The following is a 27,616-nucleotide window of genomic DNA, read 5'->3' as shown; positions in this document are numbered from 1 at the left end:
AGACTGAAACTGACAGATAAATCCATTCCTACACATCGAGTCAGACCATTGGTATGTTGAGCACACTCTGATGTCAACTCAGACTGACAAAAGTTCCCCAAGGTCTCCTGAAGAGATCTTTCTAAGTCTCTTCTCTAAATATCCATTTAATTGCAGACGCAACCTGAAGCCTCTTAAATGGAAGCATGTGCTGTACTGATGAACAATCATCATCATAGACATCAGCATCTGCAGCGGCACAATTGGATGCCTTCATCTGCCCTAGCTGCAACAAACCATGTCCTTCCCATATCATTATCTACAATGTTTTTAATGTTTGATGCTTTATTACGTTCTTATGTGTGTTGGAAGCTGCCCAGAGTGGTTGGGGCAATCTAGCCAGATGGGCAGGGTATAAATAATAAAATTCTTCTTCTTCTTCTTCTTCTGCCTCCTCCTCCTCCTCCTCCTCCTCCTCTTCTTCTTCTTCTTCTTCTTCTTCTCCCCCCCCCTACAACAGGCACTGTAAGCTTCCAACAGTTTGACTTCACCCCCAGAGGTGCCCTCTTCCTTTGCCTCACAAGACAGATGGATGCCAACCATTCTTATATTCAGAGCATTTTCTCGGCTAGAACTTGCCAAAACTCAGTTCTGGCACCTCTCAGGTGAGCGCCACTGCCATTCTAAGAGAATGAGGAAGGTTTTCATGGTGAATTCCGGCACCTCTTTTCCCAGAAAAATAGCACTGATTTTTTATTTATTTATACTTTGTCTTTTCCCCTGACAGGAACTCAAGGCTGCTTACAGATAAAAATAAGGGCAGCTGTTTATGAGCTCCACCTGGTATGCAGGCTGAGACCCTACCTGCACGCGGACTGTCTCGCCAGAGTGGTGCATGCTCTAGATACCTCTCACTTGGACTACTGCAATGCGCTCTATGTGGGGCTACCTTTGAAAGTGACCCGGAAACCACAACTAATCCACAATGCGGCAGCTAGACTGGTGAGTGGGAGCGGCCGCCGAGACCACATAACACCAGTCTTGAAAGACCTACATTGGCTCCCAGTACGTTTCCGAGCACAATTCAAAGTGTTGGTGTTGACCTTTAAAGCCCTAAACAGCCTCCGTCCATTATACCTGAAGGAGTGTCTCCACCCCTATCGTTCAGCCCACACACTGAGATCCAGAGCTGAGGGCCTTCTGGTGGATCCCTCCCTGAGAGAAGGCAAATTACAGGGAACCAGGCAGAGGGCCTTCTCGGTAGTGGCACCCGCCCTGTGGAACGCCCTCCCACCAGATGTCAAAGAGAACAACAACAACTACCAGACTTTTAGAAGACATCTGAAGGCAGCCCTGTTTAGGGAATCTTTTAATGTTTGATGCATTACTGTATTTTAATATTTTGTTGGAAACCACGCAGAGTGGCTGGGGAAGCCCAGCCAGATGGGCAGGGTATAAATAATAAATTATTATAATATTATTATTAAGAAGAGCTTTCTGGCAGTAAGAGCTGTTCAGCAGTGGAATGGACTACCTCGGCAGGTGACAGACATTCCTTCCTTTTTAAAACAGAGGCTGAATGGCCATCTGTCAGGGATTCTTTAGATGTGGTTCCTGCATTGCAGAGGGGTGGAATAGATGGCCCTCACAGGAAGGGGTCCCTTCTAAGCATACAATTCTGCGATGCTAAGGACTCAGCTTCTGGGATAAAAAAAGGGGACGGCTGTGGCGCCAAGGAGCAGCATGCAAAAGAATGAGGAGGAAAGAGGTTAAATGGAGCTCTTAATCTCCAGCTATCTGCAGAGAGAAAGATGATTAATAACTCCCCTGGCTTAACATATCCTCCTCAGATAAGGAGTGAGGTGGCCTTCTTGGAGCTCTGATTATCCTGTTCTAATGGGCTTCATTTATTGTGTAAACTAATAACAGGGGCTGGAGTGCTCTGCACTCCAAGTCCTGCAGGAAGAATCCTAGGCCCAAATGCAATTACGGAGGGGGAAATTGTCCAAGAAACAGAGTCTTGCTTGGTTGAGTTGTGAACAGCCTTGCCAGCTCCCCCACGCCCTGGCTACAAGGCTAGCTGACTTTCAGCAACGAAAGAAACTCAGTGCCTGCCACTGTTAAGGCATCTTCTCTTATTCACCCATCTTCAAATGCCACAGACCATGGTCTGGAGGGTTTCGCAGGAGATGGGTCAGCAGAATTCTTCTCCAGAGCTGGAACCAGCCTAAGAGAGAAAAAGCTCTTTCCAAGGCACACAGCAGAAGACCTCCGTGCCTAAAATTAGGACCACAAAGCAGACCCCCTTCCTATTTCCAGGCTGTGAAAATAGGGGTGAAGACCTACACCACCATAGGGGACTGGTGGTTAACACCCAGGTGACTATAGGAAGATGCTGTATATGATAATGGTGAATTCTGCCTCCACTCTAACTTTTTTTGGGGGGACCCACCTACCTACCCCAAAATTATAATGGCAGATTTTCTCCCAATTTTAATACTCCCCCCCCCCAAAAAAAAAGAGTTGAAAATTATTTTATGAGAACCTTTAGCTCAGCTCTAGTTCACACTCTTTACTTAAGGAGCAAGGATATCACCTTCACTAGCTCATGATTCCTCATTCCCAGTGATTCCTCTGCCTCTTTTCAGTCCTGCTAATTCTCAGCCAAGGGGCAGGATTTTGCTATGGAACAACTTAGGCGAGCCAAGGCCCTTGGAGAATCTATGTCTCTCTATGGGTGCTGTCCCAGGTCCTGAAAAACTCAGCAGGTTCCTGAACAGATATCAGGAACTGAGTGCAATTCATATCCATTGATCCACCTATTGTGGCCTCTACCCCTGCCCACCACTGGCCCCAGAATGTTGCCCATAATGGGATATGGCCCTTGGGCTGAAATAAGTTCCTCAGCTCTGCTGGAGAAGAAGCAAATCCTAATTGTGGATTGCAAGGTGTGTTTTATACTTCCATCTATGCAATCTTTAGTCAGGAATAACTGACGGTGGAGGAAGGGGAAAACTGGGGGAAGAGAGAAGTCTGCCGAAGGATGGATATGAACAAATGCAGTTATAATAATCCATGGAACATGAGCATCAAGAAACACAGAAAGACTGAAAAATCCATTTTAAATCTCTGTTAGGTTCTTCTAGACCAGACTAACTAACCTGAAGTGATTTTGCACTTAAATTGATGAAGGAATAACTCTACCAGTGCAGGACCTAAAAGCTGTGCTGGATGGAGGAAGGCAATCTTTTTAGCCTTCTACCTAAAAGGGAAACTTTGTGGAGAAACACTGAAATAGCCCTGACATTAATACCTGGGCTGAGGTCCTTAATCATTAATCAGTGTAATTAATGCACTCATCTCAGATTCAAAATGTGAGTTTTTAATCAGCGATGTCCTCTGTTGATGTTGCCTCACTGATGGCACTGATGCTCCCTGCTATATAACACCCCTCAACTTTGACAGAACGCGGAAACTGCTCAACTAGGAAAAAGCATAAGCCATGCCTGACAACCCTAGAAGTAACAATACTAGATTGCAAATTTGGAGTCTCTTTCACTCTCTGCTTCAAGAGCATCTCACAAATGAAATGAGATGGATACAATGAACCAGACACACACGGACTCAAATAAACAGGTTGAGGCCACAAAAGTCAGCAGGAGAAGAACTGCCGCAGCTCAGAGGTTGAGCATCTTCTTTGCATGCAGAAGGTCTCAGGTTCAGTCTCTGGCATCTCCAGCCCCCATCTGAAACCTTGGAGAGCCACTGCCAGACAGTGTCAATGGTGCTGATGGACCTATGTTCTGAATTGGTATAAGACAGCTTCCTATGTTCCTACAGCACAGCAGGTTTGTGGCCCAATCTGTAATGGTTCTAGGGGTTGCTCGTGCGTAAGCTTGTCCCAACGTCTGGCTGGGTTGCCTGAGTGAACCTTTCCTGTCCGGGCAGCCACTCGCCCGTGACCGTCTCAATCACTGGCAGAATCCATCAGTGGGCGTTTCTTAAACTTCTTCCAGCAAAGAAGTTCTTTGACGCCCAGTCTTCGCCTACTTTCCCTGCGTGGAAGCCTTCTGCGCAAGGAGGGCGTGGGCAGCGGAGGACCCCTTCTCTCCCCGCTGGTCCCCAGCAAGGAGTCATGGGACCGCCTCACCGATTCCCCCATCTCCCCCTCTTCTCCACTGGAGCTACGCTGATTCTCTCCCCCAGAAGATGGGCTGCCCCTCCCACTCCCGGGATGCTCTCTGGGATCCCTTCGGAGCTTGCTCTCTCCCTCGGACACTGATGGCAGTTCCCTGACACAATGCTACAGCACGTCCACTGCAAGAAACGAAGGGAGTTTCCATAAGAGCTGCATTTGAAAATTACCCTTCACAAACCAAGTCGGTGCATCGCAAGCCCTAAAAATCTCTAGTCTGAACCTAACCCCTAGCAAGAATATGACAATGCGGCCTTATTCCTTGTTCCAAACTTTTCTTTCTGTGATATGGGGATAATGATATCCCTTTAGCCTACAGAGTTGTTGTAAAGATAACAGACATGGCTTTAAATTCTTTGCAAAATCTCAATCTCCCATATTCTGAAAGCCTCCTATGCTTCCTGGTATTCTTGTGGGGGAATGGGGCACCAGAAACCCGAAGCTTCCCATTACAGAGAAATAGTTAAATGTACATGTTTCTTCTCTGACAAATTGGTTCAGCTTAATTTCGTCCTTGTACTTACAGAAACTAATCAGAAAGATCTGAGATCACTGGGGAGGCTGCCAATAGCAGCAGCTCAGAGGAAGGGGCCTTTTAAGGACCACCATCCGTTACAAAGACAGACTGCAAAGTCACCCATGGAAGAACTGTGCTCCTAAATAACTGGGCCTGGACTACGCACCTTGAATTGCAGAACTAGATGCACTTAGACTTCATCACACTTTAAAGCAGGACTGGGGAAACTTTTCCAATCTGTGGTCACGGACAATGGTTTTTCAGTTACACATATCCATGGAAGAGAAGACTATCAACAGCTACTACATTTGATGGCTATGCTTCTAAAAAACGGTTGCAAGGGATCACAGGCTGGCAGTGTGGTGTTGCACCAAGATCTCGCTTTCAGGTTTCTCATTGGGGTTTCCTGCGGGAACAGGATTTCCCAATCGGAGAACCCTGGAGAGTTGCTGCCAGTCAACTGATGTAGATGGGCCCATTGTCCGACTCAATATCAGGCAGCTTCTCGTGGGCCCCTCTTCCATTTTGCTCTCCTCTCCGTTTAATTAATTTAAGGCACAACACAGCGGAAACTAACAGGAATAAAATCTTACGCAATCCATATTTCAGCAAAAACCATCCGTCACCAATATTAGCATACAAACTGAGACCACGAAACAGCGCAGCCGTCAGAACCAAACACCAACATGCCACAGAGAAGTAGTATTTTAAATATCTTAAAATGTTACTTCCAAGCCATCTGAAACAGTGCAATGTCCGTCCCCCACCCCACCTCGACTCAGTTCACTTGGCAAAACATTCTTTAGCCTTCTCCATTAAGGACATGAGGAAAGCCCGGCTGAATCAGATGAAAGACACATCTAGTCTAGAATCCTTTCCTTACAGGAGCCAACCAGATACCCCAGTGGGAAGGCCATAAGCAGCCCCTGAGTAAAACAGCGTCCTCCCCACTTGTGTTTCCAGACAACCAAGAGGCATATAGTTTCTGACAATGGAGGCAGAACACAGCCAACACAGTTTCCCTGTGGCATGGGGATTGCCACAGCTGCAAAGAAAATGCTGGTCTTTATGTGTCTCTTGGTCTCATAAAGCTTGGCTCTACAGAGTTTCCCTTGTGTTCGCAGAACCAGTGTTCTCCTTATGAAGAAGGAAGTTGATGGCGACAAAAAATGGCCCCTTGCTACACAGTACTGGCAAATTACTGCCAAATCACATGTTTTCAAATTCATATAAATAATAATAGGGGGGGAAAGATGCAATTATTTCTAAAAGGTGACATGAAAGTTTGGAGCCTAGAAAGAGGGGTTTTCCCCCATAAGAGGCATTATTATTAATTATTATTATTATCATCATCATCATCATCATCATCATCATCATCATCAATTCAATTTGTGTTGTCAGGACTAGAAGGAAGAACCCTTGGTTCTGTGCACCACTGCCCCTTGTGGTGAGAGCTGGAAGAGCTGCAGCTTGGAGGAACTTCAAGGGCAACAAAATATTTTCAGGCTCTATAATGACTCTGCCTACCCACCCTGGGCCCATCTAGTCCAGCATCCTCTTTCTCACAGTGGCCAACCAGATGCCTGTGAGGAAACCCACAATCAGGATCTCTCCCCTCCTGTGGCTTCCAGAAACTGGAATTTAGAAGCACTGCTGCCTCCAACTTTGGAGGGCCAAACTTAGCCATCATGGTTAAAGGTAAAGGTAAAGGACCCCTGACCATTAGGTCCAGTTGTGACCGACTCTGGGGTTGCGGTGCTCATCTCACTTTATTGGCTGAGGGAGCCGGCATACAGCTTCCGCGTCATGTGGCCAGCATGACTAAGCCGCTCACAGAAACGCCATTTACCTTCCCACTGGAGAGGTACCTATTTATCTACTTGCACTTTGACATGCTTTCGAATTGATAGGTTGGCAGGAGCAGGGACCGAGCAATGGGAGCTCACCCCGTCACGGGGATTCGAACCACCGACCTTCTGATCGGCAAGTCGTAGGCTCTGTGGTTTAACCCACAGCGCCACCTGAGTCCCGCCATCATGGTTAGTGGCCATCAAATAACCCCATTCTCCATGAATGTCTAATCCTCCTTTAATGCCATCAAGTCTGGTGGCCATTACTGCTTGCGGTGGGAATGAGTTCCCTAGTTTAACTATGCGGTGCAATCAATCAATCAATCAATTATGTGCTGCACCTATATTCCTGCAGTCTTCTGTTCTAACCATTGGCTCCCCACTCCCCACTGCGAGCCACGCATGGCTCAGCCCTGAAAGTTGGGTAACCTCTAGGAGCTGTGGGTTATGCTCAGATATGCGTCGACCACAAACACACAGAAGACCAAGTGCCAAATATACGGCACCTCTTTAAAATGAAATACTTTGATTGTTCCAATCACAAAAAGTTGTAAAAGCTATCCTGAAGAATTAAGAGCCTCAGTACACGCTAACTAACTCCATCATAAATTCTGCTTTGGTTTCTGTTATCATATCATTGTCTCCCGGGACCCCCTGTCCCTGTCATGAATTGCCCTTTATAATTTATTCAGCTTGTTCTTGCCGGGTTCCTTTCTACTTATCATTCATCTTTACAGTTGTACATAAAATTAGATTGATCCGCCTCTGCCAGACCCGTCAAGAATAGAAAAGTTGTCATTGAATAACACATAAAGCAAATGAAGACCCGATGACAGGCTTTGCTTGAACACCATGGAAATTGTCCTTTGAGAACCAAATGAAAAAGGTGTCAGAAGAGAGAGACAGAAGGAGATGGAGAGATTGTAACCTTTGTAATCTGATTTTTAATTTGCAATCAAATGGCCAGGACTTTGGGGAATTCTTAACCATCCTTCTCCAGTTAAAAATATTGCAAGGCAAAACTCAACTCCTGCAAGCAGTACTTATTATGCACATTAGCCATGATAACAAATTGGTTCTGCTGAGGGATTTTTTATTTTTTTTTGGCTGGTGCCTTGCCACGAGAAACAGTTTGATATCTCTCTGCCTGGATGATGAAGTCAATGCTCAAGATCCACATAGGGCTTTAGACATCGAAAGCTCTTCCAGTGGATGATCTAGATAGTCGTTATCTGGTTAGATTCAGTGTTGACAGGTAAATTTATGGCATTGTGGCTGGTTCGTTCACACTGGGCGGAGCTCCAACTATTATTTTAAATGGAGGCAGAGGGTTCTAAATTTTGGGGCTGCACACGGCGTTGCTGACATTGGAGACCTCAAGGTCCACCACTGGTACTGGTTCACAGCTCAGACTAGGGAAGCTCCTGTGTTTTTTCAGGAGCTGAAATTTGCTGCAGAATAACTGAGCTCCTCATTGCCTCCCTGGTGGAATGAGATCATATGGATGTGAATTTCAGAATTACAATCGTGTGCATTTTCTAGCTGCAGCTGCATATATATATATATATATATATATGAGTTCTGATCCATTAATATGTCAACCCAATTAGCATATACACTGTAAATACGATCTGCTCAACTAAGTTCAGACTCCTGCCGCAGAGACAGTCTACCTAGCATTCAAAAAGTGGGAAAAAAGAACACATCAGTGACCAGCTGGCTATCCAATATTTTCCCAGTTATGCACCCCCTCCCTTGCATGTGCAACCACCACTCTGAATGGCAAACCGAGCCCTTTACAGCACTCAACAAAACACAGAACATACGCACAAAAATCAGAACCACTTTGTCTGTCACACTCCACATATGAAGACCAGGAAGTGCTAAGAGAAAGAAGCATATGCACTGATGAGAGTATGTGTTGGAACACAAACAGATATGGATTCAGTTACCTGTTTTAATACAAAGTCCATTGGTTAGACTTGCTCAAAGGTCTGAACAAGAAGGATACTTAGCCTTGCTGAACCCATTCTTTGCGTTCTCTCTCTCTCTCTCTCTCTCTCTCTCATTCTCCCTCTCTTTTCTTCCCATGGCCAGTGGTGACTGGTCCATTTGAATGAATTTGGAACTGCACTACCCACCTGTTAGCCATGATTTCTTCCTTACAACCAGACCAGAGGGTGGACCTGAATATCAGCTTCTTCATCTCTAGTTCAGCTTTGCCCCTGTAGAACCCAACAGGGAGGAAAACTGGCAATAAAACTGTAAGTCAGAAATGGCGAACCTTAAGCTATCCAGATGTCCCTGCACTGCGACTCATAAAATCCTTGGCCATTGGTCATGTTGGCTAGGACTGATGAAGTCAGACAACATCTGGAGGGGCAAAGGTTCCCCATTCCTGCTATAATTAGTCACCTCTGCCTATCATTAGCTCTGGTTCTGCCTTCTTTGGGGCTGCCAGTCTTTTGCCCTACCAATGGGCACCAGGCCCTCAGTCACCTTTGCTGACTATTAAGCATGCATGCCTTCTTGATAAAATGCCATGCCACATAAGATGTGCTGGCTATGGAGAGTTTCCACTCCCCAATGCCTGGCAAGATGTGACGATGAAGGGGAGGCCTGTGATAAGATGGAGTGTGAGATGTGCTGTAAGAACACCAGATGTTATAATGGATGGGCAGATTAGACTATTTTCAGCCTCCACCAACTTTGGAATGTTTTCATTCATAAGTCTGCTCTGTCTGGTTTTTGCATTAAAATGCAACGTATTTATTTATTTAAAAATCTGCACGGGGATTTGTAAATATGTATTTTAACACAGTTATCCCCATGAATGCTTTCTGAAATGCATTTCATCCCAAAATACATTTCAGTTTGTTCTCTGAGCTGAAAGCCATATTGAAGAATTCAGAGAAGTGCAAAATTTGAAGGATAATTACATTACAATATGCACATTAGCTTGGGAGGTGCAGATCAGGTCAGCTTGCATTGGAATTCATAGACATCAAATTCCTCAAGCATCCTTCCTCTCTCTCAGACACACACCTGTCCTAAAACCTGAGCACTTGTGTCAACTCCTCACTCCAAAATTCTTTCACCTGGAACAGAGAGACTGAATTCTCTTTGCATTCCAGAGGTTGCTGGCATGGGGATGGGAGCAGCCAATCTTTACCTAGTGAAATGGAACTTTTAATGTTTACAAAAGAGATAGGACTCAGGTGTTTCATCTTAGCTGGCAAGCTTTGAAATACTGTCAAACTGACTAGAAGAAGGAGGAGAAAAAAGAGCCTTGTAATGAGAAACAGCTTCTCCCATGTCCCCCACCACCACCTTCATTTTGACCAGATTTTATTCCATTGCATTATTGTTTGGTTGACAAATTTGTGGGGAACTTGTGGACTCATAGGAACAAAGGAATATCTCTTATACAAAGACAAATCGTTAGTCCATCTAGCTCACATTGACCATCAGTGGATCACCACAGTTTCAGACAGGGGCCCTCATGGAGATACCTTCTGCATGCAAAGCAGATCATCTGAAACAGACCTGTGACCCTTCCCCAGTGGAACCACAGTGCTGCTGTTGTCCCAATATTTTGCAAAGCAAAATAGTTTCTCCAGGCCTTTCATTCCCATTTCCCCCTTAAATCTGTCTCTCCCTCCCCCCAAGCCCAATACCTTTTCATCTTTCTTATTATTTGTGTTTTATTTTAACTTTAGAAAAAAGGCAAGATTCTCCCTAGGGAACAATTAGATCAGTTTCCCTTCAAAAAAGAGTCTTAAGGGCATAGCAAATGGTTTGTGTGCGTTCAGCAGATTTAGTAAGCCAATTGAGTCTTTTTGCTCATATGCTGCTGCTGACCCAACTGCAACTGACATTAGCAGGGCATGGCTGCAGAAACAGCAGCAGTAGGAGGAGGAAATCCAGATGCAAGAGTTCAGCTAAGAATGGGAGCTACACACTCGGCTAAATCACACCCTATAACTCTGGCAGGATTGAACCACTTCCAGGCAAAGTTTGCAGAATCTCACGTTGAAGTGCCCACTCCCCCCCCCCCCCAAAAAAAACAACCATCAATGAACACAGAAAACAAATTGAGGCAAGGCTGATCTAAATCACTATTCCTTGCCATGCTCGTTAAAACAAACAAACAAACAGATTCCACATGAAAAACTCTTATGTCCCTGTGGAGATGGAAGTACTGAATCGGTGGCACATGCCCTTCTGGCTTGCACTTTATATAAAAACTTGGAGAATGAGGTTATCATTCCTCTTTTATTGTCCCTTCTGGGTCACCCAACCACTGCCACAGTGTCCTTTCTTTTGGCAGATCAAGATGAGCAAAGGTTGCTGGGGCAATCAGAATAAGATTCACTATTTGACTATTGATTCAAAAGCCTAAAATGTATATTATATAATTGACTTTTTATTTTTATTCTTTGCATATCGTATTGTTGTTTTATTGCTATGGCCGATGGCTGATGCAAATAAAGATTCATTCATTCATTCAAACAAACAACAAGAAGATGATATGGGAAATATGAAAACATGTGATCCTCTCAGCCTTGTAAAGATAAATGGAGGTGAAATCAACAAGACGTGCTGAGTTTAATTGATCGGCATATCCCAAGTCACACATCTCTTCTTCAAGGAAAGCTCATTTGGTCCTCAGAAAGTATCTGAGATAGTATGCAAGACCAGTTATGTATTCTTTGAACAAACCAGTCCAGTTGCTCTTGAAAAAAAGTTGTGTGACTTTTTATTCAAAGTGCTCTTTCAAGGCCTCTTTTTCTTTGGTCTCTGGCCTGGAGGTTCCCTTCCTTGACAGTTGAGCAAAAGAGACATTTTGCATGATGAAGCTTAGTAGCAAGCTACAATTGCCCAATTTGTATCATCCAGAGACCCAAACTTTCCCCAAGCACCTGGTGTATGTGGAACTTTTAGCCTTGATTGATTTAATTTATATACCGCCCTATACCCGGGGGTCTCAGGGCATTTCACAGAATAAAAATCAAGATATAAAACCACAAAATACATAATAAAAATAGAAACAACAACCCACTACCCCCCAAAAAAAACCCCACACATTTTAAAGGGGCATTTTAAAAGCATGCCTCTTCTTTATTTTATTCTTTAAAATAAAGCCTTGGGTGACTTGTGAATCCTTCCTCCTAGGTCCAGGATGGAGACAAAAACTAGATTTTGAGGAAGGGGGAGCAAGTTGAAAGCCCAGCAGAATACCAAGGGGCTTGTCCACAATAGCAAAATTGAAAATGAAACTAAGACGACTATTTTGTGCCAGCTCTATTAGCAACACCATTTCCCTGTTATAGTACTTCGGTAGCAGGATACATGATTATCTGTGGGATTCCTTATCTATGGGATACTGTTACACTCTCAAGCAAATCCCAGTTTTCCAGAACCTGCCAAGAAGAAATCAAAGGCAACACTTAAGACGTTTCTCACATGCCCTCTGCTTACTCTCTGAGGCATGGATTTTAATGGAACCTGGCATCTGGAAAGCCACCTAAACTGCTGAAGTTAACAGTTTGCTAGCTCCCCCCAGTTCCGCTATTTTTCCTCTGGAGCCTTAGTAGTGATCCGGTGAGGTAATGCAAAGAGGCAGCCCCGTCTACCAGATGACCTGCTCCCTCTTAGCATAGAAGATGAAAAGTTGCCGGAAGGGGTGGGGAGGGCGAAGAGAGAGAAATATACCACTGTGCTTATTAGACATGAGCTCAGTTTATTCGGATCATAAATAAAAGCTGATCTTGATAGTGTAATTACATTTCACAACATTATCCTCTGACATTAACCTCAGAAGGGGGAGGAGGGAGAAAGGGGCAATTTGCCTGGATTGCAATTTGGAGTTGGAATGATGACAGTGTGTGTATGTACCCCAATAATATGATAATGCTAATTGTTAACAATTGGCATAATATCACAATTATGATGATTATTATATAGCCACCCCAAATTTCATTTCCTAGGGGAGCCAATTTGAGACAGGGAGGGGTTGGTGGAACGGTAAATATTAAAACATAGCTGTAGGAACATTTTCCTCAAGTCTCCTGCGTCGTCACGGTCTAGATTGCATTTGCTTCCCCCCTCCTAGATCACGGGAATGCAATTCTGATATGGTAGTGTTTTGTTTTTTTATTGCAGATTTTTATCACTCCCTACTTTGCAAGCCTTTTCCTACCTGTCCTTGGAGGGCCCTGACTGACTCCAGCTACAAAAGTTGAGGCTGCTGAATGGAATCTTGGGCTGGGGTGTGGTTTAGGACTTAGATCTTGTGATTTTTGTGGAAATTGCTCAGTTTTGCTTATTTTTAAATGTCTATTTATTGTTCATGACTACTTTTGTGAAGTTGCAGTTATGTATTTTTTTCATGTTCAAGCCACCCTGAGCATGGTATGTATGTATGTATGTATGTATGTATGTATGTATTTGAATCTCTCACAAAGTACACACATAAAACCCAGAAAAAAATCGAAACTATGGTTGGCTCGATTTACAGTCCTGCTTTCCACCCCCTCCCTCCCCTCCATCAAACAGACCACTCACCTAATTTGTCTGAAAATGCTGGTGGTTGTCCCCGTATGAAGGATTAGCACAGATTAAGGGGGAACAGTGTTAATTGTAGGTGGGGGAAGAGAGCAAAGCATCTCCTCAATCTGTTCTTGATTTCCCCTGTGTATGTCTGGCTGGTAATAAGCTTCCTTTAATCTGGAAGGCCCCTTGGTGAAATCAGCACCACGGACAGCAGTATTGATTGCTTTTGAGAAACCATCACAGCTGCTCACCCAAATTACCTTTGATATGTGACCTTTAATGTAATTACTGCAACATCAAAGCATTTCTATAAATTATTAAAGAACTAATATACTTCATCATCCCACTATTCTATTATATGTAAAAATATAAACAACCACCAGCAAACAATGTTACGGATCTGAAAGTGCCCAGAGTTGGCAAGAATTTTGCTCCGCCCCTGTATGGAGAAAGGGGAGACTGTCCAAACCACTTAGCACAAAGGGAAGGAGAGAGAAAAGGAAGGAGATTCAATGTTTTGCATTTGGCTGAACTTGCCGCAAAATATATGACACTCTTCTCTTTCCCCACCCTCTCACTCTCTTCCTCCCTCCTCACCCATTTTTTTAAAAGAGAACCCTCCTTCCCCTGAAAGTATCATAAAAACTTGTCAAATCCATATCTACGCAAGCTCAGAAGTCATGCAATGACTCCAGCAGCTGACTTTATACCCCCCACATATCATGCGGAAATACACAAAACATATTCCTGTCACTTTGCAAAGCATGGCCTGGAAATAATTACAGTAGAATATTACAGCAGTAATAGCTGTGCAAAAACACAAACACAGGCAGCCAGAAGGCCAGCGCTCATGTACAGAGGCCAAGGTGAGCCACACAGCCACAAATTTGCATTCATGTGCAGATTAGTTTTGGGTTTTTTTAAAAATGCCTTGATTCAGGCTTTGAGCTAGAGTGAAAGGACAGACGCTGAATCACTTACTTGGGCAAAATGGAAAAGGTAGACCTTCAGTCAATGAGCTATTGGATGAGTTGCTTCCTTCTCTCTTTTTTGCCCCTTCCAGTTTCTGGGTTGATAATTATGTCCTTTTATTTACTTAACAAGATTTATAGGCCACTCTAATCAATGGACACCTCTAAGCAGTTTACATAAAACACCACAAAATATTCAGCAGATGTGCTTGTGTGTGTTAAAATGAGTTGACATAAAAAGTCAAAATATAAATGAAATCAGCAGTTTTAAAACAAGTATACATAATGAAACAATATTATTTATTGTTGTTGTTTATTTGAATTTATATACCGCCGTATACCCGAAGGTCTCAGGGCGGTTCACAGAAGAAACTGTGTGCTAAAATTACTTTTTTGAGTAGGCATGCCCAAACAGAAAACTTTCTGTTATTATTATTATTTGAATTTATATACCGCCCTATACCCGAAGGTCTCAGGGCGGTTCACACAATAAAATCAAGATATAAAACCACAAAATACATAATAAAAATAAAAACAACAACCCAATAGCACTCCCCCCCCAAAAAAAACCCCCACACATTTTAAAAGGGCATAGAATGCCCTTTCTAGCAGGCTTTGAAAACAATACCATTCAACTTTAGTGGACCTAACTAACACAGTTTTGGTCAGTAGGTCAGACCCGCTTATTGTCACAGTGTGATGATGTCATCACCATGCTCTTGGTCACGTGACCAAAACAAGCAATATACAGCATGACCAAAAATATCGTCACCAGCTGTCAAAACAAATGCCTTGCCCAATACACATCATTTCTGGCTATGAGCTGAACGTGTCACTTTGGTCATGAGGCCTTTGTTTTGGTCACGTGATCAAGCACATGACATACCTCTTTTTTTAAAAAAGGAAGGAAAATACCCAACACCTGTCTCTTGAAACTGAAGCAGAGATCGCCAAAGAGAAGAAAATAGTAAGAACTCATTTGTTAGCAATGTCAAAAACAACAGCAACACTGGAGCCACTGCACCATGAAGGCTGGAGCTAAGCCAAGTAGGGGGGGGGAAATTCATTTCAAAGGGTTATGCAAAGGTATCTATTACATACAAAATATTTAGCTGAAACATGTTGTTGACCACAAAAACTGCATGAGCAGCGCTGGCATACCACGGCGGTTTAGTTTACCACAGACAACTGGAGAGCTGAGAAAATTATGGGATGGTGGAAATGCCTAGCCATATTAACCGTCTTGAGGGGTGGTGGACTAAGTATCTGTGCTGACAGAAAGTTGCCGGGGGCAAGGTTAATCTGGAACATAAGACTCAAAAATATGGAGCAACAAACACAAACTGTCAAACCAGAAATCTGAAAGAATTTAAAAGAAAGTGTAACACTTCAGGTATTAGCAACAAAGCATTCATATGTCAGGATGCAAGTATTGGTAATGAAATTTATTTTTAAAGCTTATTTATTTATTTATTGAATTTATATACCCCCCTGTACCCGGAGGTCTCAGGGCGGTTCACGGAAAAAGCTTACACAAGTCCAACCTTGTCAGTTCTTGACCCCTTTAAATTCCATATTTTGATTTCTTTCTTTTTTTTCTTAAATCCTCTGCATTTATCATACCCACACATGGGATCCCCAGTGGTCTCCTAACCAAGGCGCCAGCTTCAAATACCAAATCTAAATTTCTAATTTGGAAATAATTTCCAAAATGTATGCAAGATTCCTTTTCATCTCTATGCTCTGCAAATGCTGGTAGGCGAGACTTTGAAATCCACCCTGAGGCTACAATCCTTTGCATACTTGCCTGGGAGTAAGTCCCATTGAATGCAGTGGGATCAACTTTGTGGTAAGCATGCATAGGTATATGTTGAAAACCACATACACACATGCGGGCAAATTGACTCCTTCTGCCTTCTCATCTTCCCTCTCAAATTTCTTATGGATATCCATACCCAGTCGTCAAACATAGTAGCCCTTTCCATAGATGTGTCTGTAACTCTATCCTCAGTCAAGCACTGTCTCCCCATACCCCAGTTATTCAACATGTCCCTCTAGACCATGGATAGCCAACATGGTGCCCACAAGATGTTGTAAGATTCCAACTCCCAGCAGCTTAATCATTGGCCATGCTGACCTGAGCTGATGGGAGTTGAAGGTGAACAACCACCATATGGAGGCCCAAAGGTTTTGCCAGCGCTGCTCTAAATTTATTTCAGCTTTTCTGGTCCTGTTGATGTTGCTCAAACCCAATTTCCTCTCTTTCCAGATTCATCCATGTCTTTCTCACCCAATTTCTTCCTTTTCCTCCTAGAAACTGGCTTCCCACTTCCCAGAACTAATCAAAACGCAAAAGCAACAGTGCCAGCCCCATCGGGATTGTGTTTTGTGTGAGAACGCAATAGTCAAGACTGCCATTCTGAAAGTGAACTTTGTCGGTAAAGGCATTGCGCATTCCCCACCCTGGAAAAAAGTCACTACACAGATATATCCAGATTCTGAAAGTATTTCAAAAAGCCAGCAAGATCTGGCCCCAGTTAGGTTCTCGCACACAATGGGAAGGAGTTGATCTCTCCCAGGGCTAAATAAATCAGCACTGGTTTCCATTCATCCAACGCAAACCCAAAGTCACCCCGAGCGACCGGTCATTTGTGATCTCCATCGGCATCTTCCAAAAGGAACCAAGACATTGCAAAAATTGTGCCGAGCAAAAGGTCATTCTGGACTCACCCCTGGCAGTGTCTTCTGTTCGTGCAGCGCACTCTGGGCTTTAAGAGCTGACTCCCTTTCACAGTATGTTAGGAAGGCACAGCCTGGAAAAGAAAAAGAAAAAGAACACATCAGGACATATGATCCATGCAGCATCGAACAAACGTTTGATCTTCTCCAGTATCCTCTTTCCATCAATTGCTAGCCAACTTTCTCCAGGGAGCCTGCAATTGAAGAGTTGCCTTCCATAGGCAGGCTGGCCATCCTTCCATAGTGTTGGTCCTCTAGCAACCGATAGCTCAGAGGTACATTTCCTCTGAGTGTGGCGATTCTATTTAACTCTTATGGCTACTACAGAGCTTTCCTTCCTCTGGCAGCAAAGAGACCCCATTCTGCAACACTTTGGGGGTTTTCAGAAACTGGTAATAAGGAGATGGGACGCGGGTGGCGCTGTGGGTTAAACCACAGTACCTAGGACTTGCCAATCAGAAGGTTGGTGGTTCGAATCCCCATGACGGGGTGAGCTCCCGTTGCTCAGTCCCTGCTCCTGCCAACCTAGCAGTTCGAAAGCACGTCAAAGTGCAAGTAGATAAATAGGTACCTAGGGAATAGGGAAGGTAAATGGTGTTTCCATGCACTGTTCTGGTTCTCCAGAAGTGGCTTATTCATGCTGGCCACATGACCCGGAAGCTGTATGCCAGCTCCCTCGGCCAATAAAGCAAGATGAGCGCTGCAACCCCAGAGTCGGTCACGACTGGACCTAATGGTCAGGGGTCCCTTTACCTTTACTTTAATAAGGAGATGGGACGTGGGTGGCGCTGTGGGTTAAACCACAGAGCCTAGGACTTGCCGATCAGAAGGTCGGCGGTTCGAATCCCTGCGACTGGGTGAGCTCCCGTTGCCTGGTCCCTGCTCCTGCCAACCTAGCAGTTCGAAAGCACATCAAAGTGCAAGTAGATAAATAGGTACCGCTCTGGCGGAAAGATAAACGGCATTTCCGTGTGCTGCTCTGGTTCACCAGAAGTGGCTTAGTCATGAAGGCCACATGACCCAGAAGCTGTATGCCGGCTCCCTTGGCCAATAAAGCAAGATGAGTGCCACAACCCGAGAGTCGGCCACAACTGGACCTAATGGTCAGGGGTCCCTTTACCTTTACCTTAATAAGGAGATGGGAAAGCAGCAAGCATAGTCTCCAGGGTTTCAGCAATTAATGTTCCTAGGCCTACCTGAAGATGTTGGGATCTTCTGCATGCAAAGGAGGTGGAGAGCTACAAAAGTGGTCTTCTGAGTATGTGGGTAGATGTTCATATCATCAGTGGTTGCCAAGCTGGTGGGCATCTCATTAGACCAGCAGAAAAAGGTCTTTCCCATTATCTGACATCTGACTGCCTCCCTTTTCCTTTCCCATCAGTCAAAACTCACCCATTCACTTGTTCTGGGGAGCCTCCTGCCTGAGAAGCTCCCCTCAAGCCCACACAACACTGTTCTTGAGGGTCTACATCAGTGTTTCCCAAAGTGGGCGATACCACACCCCAGGGGATGCTGGAACGATCCAGGGGGGCGGCAGTAGCCTCAGGTACAATTGGGGGGTGTTGAATAAAAATAAGATGGCAGTGGAAGCATAAACAAAAAGAAGAGCAGAGAAGAAAATGTTTGGAAAACTGTTCATACATGTTTCATCTGTTGTGTAAAGTCATTTACTGACAGGTTGGGTGCTGTTGTGGGATGGCGACGACAACACCTCCCCTGGATCCAGTGATCCAGGCCTGGGGAGTGGATCACAGCTTTTCTGACTATTTGGCCAATGGCAGGCGGTCTACAGTGCTACCCCTGCCCCTGGGGTGGATCAGACTGAACTGGCAGGCTTCACTCCATTCCTCCCCATGGTTTTTCATCCCAGGGCCTAATCCAACTCCTCATCCAGTTTTGAAAAACCATTCCTATATGTTCGATCTGTGAGTCCTCTGTTATAGGACGTAGGTAGAGATACAGTGGTACCTCGGGTTACAGACGCTTCAGGTTACAGACTCTGCTAACCCAGAAATAGTCCCTTGGGTTAAGAACTTTGCTTCAGGATGAGAACAGAAACCGTGCTCCGGCGGTGCAGCGGCAGCGGGAGGCCCCATTAGCTAAAGTGGTACCTCAGGTTAAGAACAGTTTCAGAACGGACCTCCAGAACGAATTAAGTTCTTAACCGGAGGTACCACTGTATAGATACATTTAAAAAAACAACAACAACACATATTTGTCACTGTATCTTTCTGTTTGTCCACTTAAGGGAAGTAGATTTCTAGGGGGGCACCGAGTTTTTTTTTTCTTTTCTGAAAAGTGGGTGGTAGACCAAATAAATGTGGGAACCTCTGGTCCACACTGATAATTACACACAGAGAAAGTGAGAGACACATTTCAATAGAGAATTCTACCATGTTCTTTCCGGGGGGGGGGGGGAGCATCATGACTTTGGGCTGCACAGGAGGGAACAAAGTTTAGAAAAGGAGAACTGAAATGCCCTGAATCCATGAGGCTGCTCTCCTGTTCCTACTCACCTACTCAAAGGGGGAACGGTTGGATCCCGAGCGATGCTTAGGCAAAGCAACAGCAGAGGCAGCAGCGTCCAGTCTTCGCAACAGCGAAGGCTGCTCTGTTAAGCCACCTGGCTCTTCCAGCGCACACCTGAGCCCGTGTTGATTCATCAGCACATTTGGCAAAGAAGATCTAGCCAGCTAGAACGGCTGCAGGGATAACAGAAGGGAGTACGGCCTCTGGACTTCTATCAGGACCCTAAAGCCAAACGTGGAGGAGCTCCAGAAAGAACAGCAGCTAGCAAACTCTCTCTCCCCTCCCCCCTGCCTAATTCAGGAAAAAATTACAAAAAGCTGTGAGAAACAAGAGGAGCAGCGATTGCACCTGTGGCCTGCCTTTGCACTCCAGGGACAGGGAAAGCTCTCCTGTGCTTTTCTGGTTAACCCTTTTGCACCCATTTGGACTCAAACTCCCAGTGCACCACTTACTCTTTCTGGAACGGCAGATAATTCAGCACTCATCTTTTTTTTTTTTTTAAGCAAAAGCCAGCCTCACACGCAGTGGTTGATTTAAGAATCTGCACCCAAGCTTGCTTATTTCCTCCTCCCTCCCAACCCATTTTCCTTTTGTGTCGTGATTTTGTTTTGTTTCTTAGGATGCTAGGCCTGAGGACGGAGACTGCCTTGTTTATAATTATCTGTAGGCCACTGTGTCTGAAGTATGGGAGGGGGGTTCTCTTTGAGGATCTGCATAGAAATGACTAAATTTGGGGCTGTGCCGAAATGGGGTGGAATGCACATAGGCCACATCTGAAATGTACATTTAAGACATTATTAAACCACTTTAAACAGTCAGGGCTTCCCTCAAAGAGACCTGGGAACTGTAGTTCATTAAAGGTGTTGCTAGTTGTCAGGAGACCCCCTATTCCTTTTGCAGAACTTCAATTCCCAGAGCTCTCTGGGAGGAGGGCTTGATTGTGAAACCACTCTGGGGGAGGTAAACAGCCACCTTCTGCATCAGTGTTTTCTCACTGCTGGAGTATTGCAGATCTCCTTGTCTGGACATCTTAGCAAAGTCATGGCCCTGGTTACCCATCTGCTACCTTTGCCTAGTGTTTTCTTTCTGGGAGGGGCTGGAAGCAAACAACATGTTGGAGCAGCCTTTCTCAACCTGTGGGTCCCAAGATGTTGTTAAACTACAACTCCCATCACCCCTAGCTAGCAAGGCCAGAGCTCAGGGATGATGGGAGTTGTAGTCCAACAACATCTAGGGACCCACAGGTTGAGAACTGCTGTGTTAGAGTGATGAAAGCAATGGTCTCTTTTACATTTTTCTTTTCTTTTAAGGCATAAAAATTACACGCCACCTTTCAGGCAGTCAAGATAGTTAACAAAACATCAAGGACATTATCAAAGCAAAATATGAAAAGTCAAATGCGTGCTGTATACACAAATAGAAAACTTTCATAGAAGCATTCACACACACATACACACACACGCAATATAACAAGTGGTTTAAGGATCACCAACCCATCCATTCCACCCTAAAAATAAGATAAAAAGTAGACAGCAAATTAAATCAATTTGTGATTTAAAGACTGTGCCTGGCCCCGAATAGATGAGAATAAATGTTACGGCTCCCAGGAGATCTTGGCAGGAGCCACCATAATTTGTGTGGTACAGGGTAAAGCCCTCTTGCTGATAGTCCCCCATCTAGCATCTGTCAGCAATGTCATTTGGGCAACGAACACACGGGTCAACTTTGGAACTGGCTCCAACAGGAGGCAGTGCTTGCCACCAACTTGGACGGCTTCACAAGAGGTTTGGACAAATTCATGGGAGGTGGTGCTCTCAGTGGCTACTAACCATGATGGTATGCTCTGCCTCCATGTTCAGAGGCAGTAAAGCTTTCTGGGTAGCAGCTGCTGGAAACCACAGAAGCAGAGAGTGCTGCTTCCCAAGAAGGAGAAGTCTCCCGTGTGAGTGGCACATTTGGGGCAGGGCAGGGAAGAAGCAGAACATAACTTTGCACCAGTGCTGTAGGCTGGGATTAATCCCAACTTCTCCTTCCTCCACATCTGCAGCCATGAGAGCAGTTGGAAGCTAAGGGGTTGGAAGAATAGTTAACCCTGGTTAATCCTAAGAATTGGGAGACTAGTTGACCCTGGTTAATCCTAAGAATTGGAAGTATAGTTAACCCTGGTTAATCCTAAAGGTTGGGAGACTAGTTGACCCTGGTTAATCCTAAAGGTTGGAAGTATAGTTGACCCTGGTTAATCCTAAAGGTTGGAAGTATAGTTAACCCTGGTTAATCCTAAGGGTTGGGAGAATAGTTGACCCTGGTTAATCCTAAAGGTTGGAAGTATAGTTAACCCTGGTCCCCACACAAGCACAGCATCTCTGGAAGCCTCATACACAGAGGAGGGGAACTTTTAAGAAACTGGAGATTTAGCACAAATAAATGCATTCATCAAAACAATAAAATATTATTATTTGAAAATGCAGATTCCTTGACATCGGCTTGAGCTGCATGATTTGCTGAGTTCAGGTTGTCTCAGCGCAGTGCATCTCTTCAATATTTGCATTGTTTGTTTTCTTGAAACGGCAACAGCAGCCTCGCAGTCACCAAGCACAGACCACCCTGCCTAAAAGTGGCACGGCAGCAAGTGTTGCGATTCCTTCTGCCTGTGGATTTATATTCTGCATGCAGAAGGGCACTGGACTTGCAGCGAGAGAAGGAAGAGAAACAAAGCTAACGACTTCCTTAAAAGATAGTCAGTGGGTAATCAAAGGGGAAGCTATGCTTAAAATTTAATTCCAGTGCTAAATCATGCACTGAGTGCTCTCTGCTGACCAAACAATGAGGGGAGCCTCTGCCACCAGTAGCAAACCTGGAGTAGTTGATACAGTCTAATTAGGCTGATCATAGCACACCGTTAGAGAGATAAACTACAGAGTGTAAAGCTCCTGTAATGGTGGCTATATATTTCCTCTTCTGGTGATGGCCCCGATGACAGGCGAGAGTAATGAAGTTCTGCAATGCTTCCCACACTGTGACCGTAATTCAGATGTTGCAGGGGGCAAACTCCTCCTTTCCTTGTGAAAACAGCATCCCCTCTTTGGAAATCCATCCAGAGCAGGATGAGTTATTGGGAGGGAGGAGCTGGGATGAAATTCTCCCTCTTGCTTTGGGAGCTCAGAGCACAAAGGGCCCCCAAGGCCTGAATTTGTGTGAAAGGGTCACACTGAAGTGATGATGGATTCCATGGATTCAGTTGGCTGAGAACAAAAGAAGAGCCTTCTGGATCAGACCAATGGCCCACCGACTCCAGCATCCTGTTCTTTGCCTCACTGGGTAACTCACAAGCAGGACCCAAGCACAAGAGCCCTCTCCACTCCTGTGGTTTTCCAGAAACTGATATTGCTGCCTCCAACCATGGAGACAGAACATTGCCACCAGGACTAGTAGCCATCAATAGCCCCCTCCTCTATGAATTTGTCTTTTCCTCTTGTCTAAATCATCTAGGTTGTTGGCCATCACTGCCTCTTGTGGGAGTGAGTTCCAAAGCTTAACTGTCTGACCTGGTGGAATGTTCTGCCCTTGAAATTGTCCCAGAAACTGCAGCGGGTGCAAAATGCTGCAGCGAGGTTCCTCACGGAGTCCCTGCCATGGGAGAATATTCACTCAGTGTTTTACCAGTTGCACTGGCTCCCGGTGGAGTATCGGGTCAGGTTTAAGGTGCTGGTTTTGAGTTTTAAAGCCCTTTGTGGCTTACGGCCCTCGTATTTACGGGACCGCCTCTCCTGGTCTGCCCCGTAGAGGACCTTAAGGTCCATGATTAATCAGAGTTTAGAGGTTCTGGGCCCTAAGGAAGTCAGATTATCTTCCACCAGGGCCAGGGCCTTCTCAGTGATGGCTCCGACCTGGTAGAATGTTCTGTCCCATGAGACCAGGGCCCTGCAGGATTGAACTTCCTTCCACAGGGCCTGTAAGTCAGAGCTATTCCGCCTGGCTTTCAATTTGAACTTAGCCTGATCTTTTATTCCCCTTCCATCCCTCCCTCTCCCCTTTTTATGAAGATTACCCGCTCTGAGTCCCCACAGCTAATTCTCCCCTGGTCCCAAATAGAACTAATTTAGCCAGCTAGCCCCGGTGATCATCTCATGTTTATTGGATGGATTTCCCCCCGAAATTGATTTTTGAATTCTGAATTTATTGTTATTCACGTTTTATACTGTATTTTATGCGGTTTTTTGTTGCATCAATTAAGTGTTTTAAATCTGGCAATTGGGTCAGATCCTTATTACTCACCCACATGCTTCTGTGGGCCAATTTTGGCAGGTGGGAGGGGCTGGAATAGCCTGGTGTCATTAGGACATCAGGTGACACCTTCTTCCTGCAACCACTGAAAGTAAGGCCTTCTGAAGTCTGTTTGTGGCTGATCAGAGCAGACAGAATCTATTACACAATCCAAAACAGAGGACCAATGGTCCAGACCAGTGGTAGGTGACCTTTTTCAATATGAGAGCCACATGCCCATGATGGGTGGAGCCAGAAGCAAAAGTGGGTGGAACAATTGGAGTAAGTTTTACCTTTGGGTAGTAAGCTAGTCCCTACACACACAGCTCTCTGTCCTCAATCCCTGGCAAGCAAATGGCATTGCTGGAGTTCAAGAATGTGTCTCAAGAAAGCCAGGAACACTCAAGGAGGGTGCAAAGCATGGCCAGGGAGGAACATGGCTCAGGGAGAGTGGCTGTGGTGTGGGGGTAGAGTCCAGAGGGTTAGGCAGAGAGGTTTGGAGGGTCAGGTTTGACTGGGGTTGCAGTTCTCCATCTTTGGTCTAGAGCCTGGCAGAGCTCAAACTTTCCATGGCAGAATCAAGAAAGCCATGGGGCCTGTTCAATGACTATGCTGCAGCTCCATCTCTGAAGAGTCATAATTCAGTGGCCAAACATCTGCTTTGCATGCAGAAGGTTCCAGACTCAATCCCAGGCATCTCCAGGTAGGGCTGGGGAGCGACTCCTGCCTGAAACCTCAAAGAGCCACTGTTGGTTGGTGTAGACCAGGGGTCTGCAACCTTTAAGACAAAAAGAGCCACTTGGACCCGTTTCCGAAGGAAAAAAAACTGGGAGCCGCAAAACTCATCATTATAAAAATAACTTTTTTGTCACTTTTTTATTATTTCTATGTTTGACCCCCTCAGAATTACTCCTCCTCATAGAAATAAACGTTAAATTAACAAGTTACCTTTGTGTGTGTGTGTGTTCTTCACTCCCCTTCAAAACAGTGACCAGCGTACATGCCCCCTTTCAATACAGTGACCAGCGTACATGCCCCTTACAATGTAGTGGGCGGGCGGGCAGGCGGGAAGGTGACGTCAGGACGGTGCATGACTAACAGCGCCAGCCACAGTGGGGAGTGTTGGGGCGCACAATGCGCCTCCTCCCCTCGCTAGTATCCACCCCGGAGCCACAGCAAAGGTGTAAAAGAGCCACATGCGGCTCCGGAGCCGTGGGTTGCAGACCCCTGGTGTAGACAGTACTGAGCTAGACAGATCAACAAGTCTGACTTGGCATATTTTTATTTATTTATTTTATTTCTATCCCACCTTCTCTCCAAGGAGTTAGAGATGGTAGTGTTTTATCCTCAAAACAACCCCCTGGGTTACGTTAGGCTGAGAAGCAGTGGTTGGCCCAAGGTCACCCAATGAGCTTCATGGCTGAGTAGGGATTTGAACCCAGCTCTCCCAGTCCTGGAGTGCTGGAGGAGACTCTTGAGAGTCCCATGGACTGCAAGAAGATCAAACCTCTCCATTCTGAAGGAAATCAGACCTGAGTGCTCACTGGAAGGACAGATCCTGAAGCTCCAATACTTTGGCCACCTCATGAGAAGAGAAGACTCCTTGGAAAAGACCCTGATGTTGGGAAAGATGGAGGGCACAAAGAGAAGGGGACGACAGAGGACAAGATGGTTGGACAGTGTTCTCGAAGCTACCAGTATGAGTTTGACCAAACTGCGGGAGGCAGTGGAAGACAGGAGTGCCTGGCGTGCTCTGGTCCATGGGGTCACGAAGAGTCGGACACGACTAAATGACTAAACAATAACAACAATTCCCAGTCCTTAGTCCAGCACTCCAACCACTACACCACACTGGCTCTCAAGGTATAAGACAGATTCCCATTTTCCCAAGCTACAGAAAGCTCTCTGGATGGGGCAAAACCCTGTGTGTTATTCTGGCTCTTTTAAGAGGAAGAATTTGAGAGCACACCAAGGAGCATCTTCAGTTAGACAACACCCCGAGCACAGCTGTGAGCTTGGCAAGAAAAGGGGACCTCTCCAAACATCTCACTTCCCACCACACTGGACAACTCTTTCAGCTTGAACATACACATCTGGAAACTCCCAACCAGTAATTACCTGTCATCCTATCGAACCACAGTCTCTAGGAAACATGAGGATGTATCAAGTGCTCTCCTGGGAGGGCTAGGTTGTTAAAAAGGAGAAGAAAAAATATCCAGGAGCTGGAGAAGGGAGGAAAGGAGGGGGGGGGGACCTTCTATCTCTGCTCTATTTTAATTTCACCACCAGGGGATTCGACAACATAAATAATAATTGCACAGAACACAGATGGATAATAATTGCAGCAAAGGTCACACCAACCCCTATAATCAATCCCTAAAGAGTTTTGAGGGCTGGAACACAATGGAAAAGGCATAATGTGGTTTTATAAGAATGTAAGGAACTGCCTTCTGCTGAGTCAAACCACTAGGCTGCTACTTTGATGGGGGAGCCATTCTTCCACATCACAGGCACGGTGGTCCCAGCCCTGACATTTGAGAAAGTGGATAAAGATATTATGTGGGCCTGAACCAGGAGCCTTGTTCGCACACCGCACTCTGGTTCATATATCCGTTTTACTAATTTTTACAAATTGGATTTTTCTTATGCCCCCCTGCCAAGCAAATCAAGGAGTGTGATAGTTGATATCACATATTGTGATATCGAAAGCATTGTGTGTGTTGAAGTGTTCTGTTTGTAAAGATGCCATTCTGCTCTGATTTAGTTTGCCCATGAACTGCTGAAAAACATATTCCTTCTGCCCCTATTGCATCTAATCATCCCCTTCTTCCCCAGATGTATTATCCAGACCTTTGGTAACATTGCAGTGATACATCCCTTGGGAGGAAGATGACGCATATCAGCCAACTATTAATAGTTGTAATTAAGGGCTTTCCCCCCCTTTTCCTTTTCCTTTGGCAGGCGGCCATGGCTCTCTTGGCAGAGAAAGGCACCCCATTTAGACCAGAGGACAAGCACTTAACATCCACCTTAAGACCTCTACTTGTCTTGAATTTGTTTAGGTGATTTCCCCCCCACACACAGGTAGGCAATGAACTCACCCACAAAGTGGCTTTGCAACCTTCAAAGGATGATGTCACCGTGCATGTCGGGCACTCAGCGCCATTGTCTCAGTGAAGCAGCGCCATGCATACAAACCAGGAAGCTGATTTATACTGAGTCAACTGGCCCATCTAGGTCCAGACTGGCTACGGTGATTGACAGCAGCTGCCCAGGGTTTCAGCATTGGCTTGATCCCACATTCTCTTCCAGTCCTACCTGGAGATACTGGGGATTGAAGCTAGGACGTTCTACATGCAACACAGCTGGCTCCACCACTGGACTATGGACCTTCTCATCCAAGAGGGACTTCTCAAAGGAGTAGAAAGGGGTAAGAACACCAGAAGATTCCCCAGTGGATCATGCCAAGGTCCATCCAGCTCAACATTCTGTCCTCACGCATGGCCAGTCTTTGAAGCTCCCTGGACACCATTTAATAGCAATGCCCTGTTGTTTGTCTCCAGCCTTTGGCAACAGGGGAAAATTGCTCCTAATCACTTGGCCACTTGGCCTGTCCCAGTAGACATAAATTATTTCAAAAGCCCTTAAAAAAATAATAATAAAAAATAACTAAGCTGCTGCCCACAACATATTGCAACAATTCATTCCAAAAGTTCAATTATAGAGCTGCAGCCTAAATTAGTGGCTTTTTACTTGATCAGTCATAGGAATGAGTTGGTCAGCTGATTAATTGGCATATAGGTAAAATTTATATCTCTGAATCAGGATTAATGCTTTCTTTTGTTTCAAGTTGATACATCTCCCAGTATCTTAGAAGAGGCATTTCTCCTCTGTATGAGAGGGAGTGCCCCTCCATGTTTTCCATAACCAGTTTTCCTATGCACATATTAAAAACTGTTTACAAATCTGCTGCATCTGATTAATTATCACCTTCGCCTTGATTAAAATGCTTGGTTGT

General features: G+C 45.1%; 1 protein-coding gene across 14 annotated transcripts in view; it reads right to left on the bottom strand.

Annotated features, from left to right (window-relative positions):
- The window catches only part of CELF4 (CUGBP Elav-like family member 4), a 799,988-nt gene that overhangs the window by 651,738 nt on the left and 120,634 nt on the right, over positions 1-27,616 (bottom strand). For all 14 annotated transcript variants that reach the window (XR_014502794.1, XM_083402976.1, XM_083402966.1 and 11 more), the window contains exon 2: positions 16,798-16,880. Coding sequence is in view for 13 of the 14 variants with exons in the window: in XM_083402976.1 (XP_083259102.1) it covers positions 16,798-16,880 (83 nt within the window). In the remaining variant the exon portion in view is untranslated. The remainder of the gene's footprint in view (positions 1-16,797; positions 16,881-27,616) is intronic.

This window comes from Podarcis tiliguerta (assembly GCF_965153285.1).
Source record: "Podarcis tiliguerta genome assembly, chromosome: 11".
In the NCBI taxonomy this organism is placed as follows: Eukaryota; Metazoa; Chordata; class Lepidosauria; order Squamata; family Lacertidae; genus Podarcis; species Podarcis tiliguerta.
The sequence above is the reverse complement of the archived record's forward strand: the minus strand, read 5'-3'. Positions and strand labels throughout refer to the sequence as shown.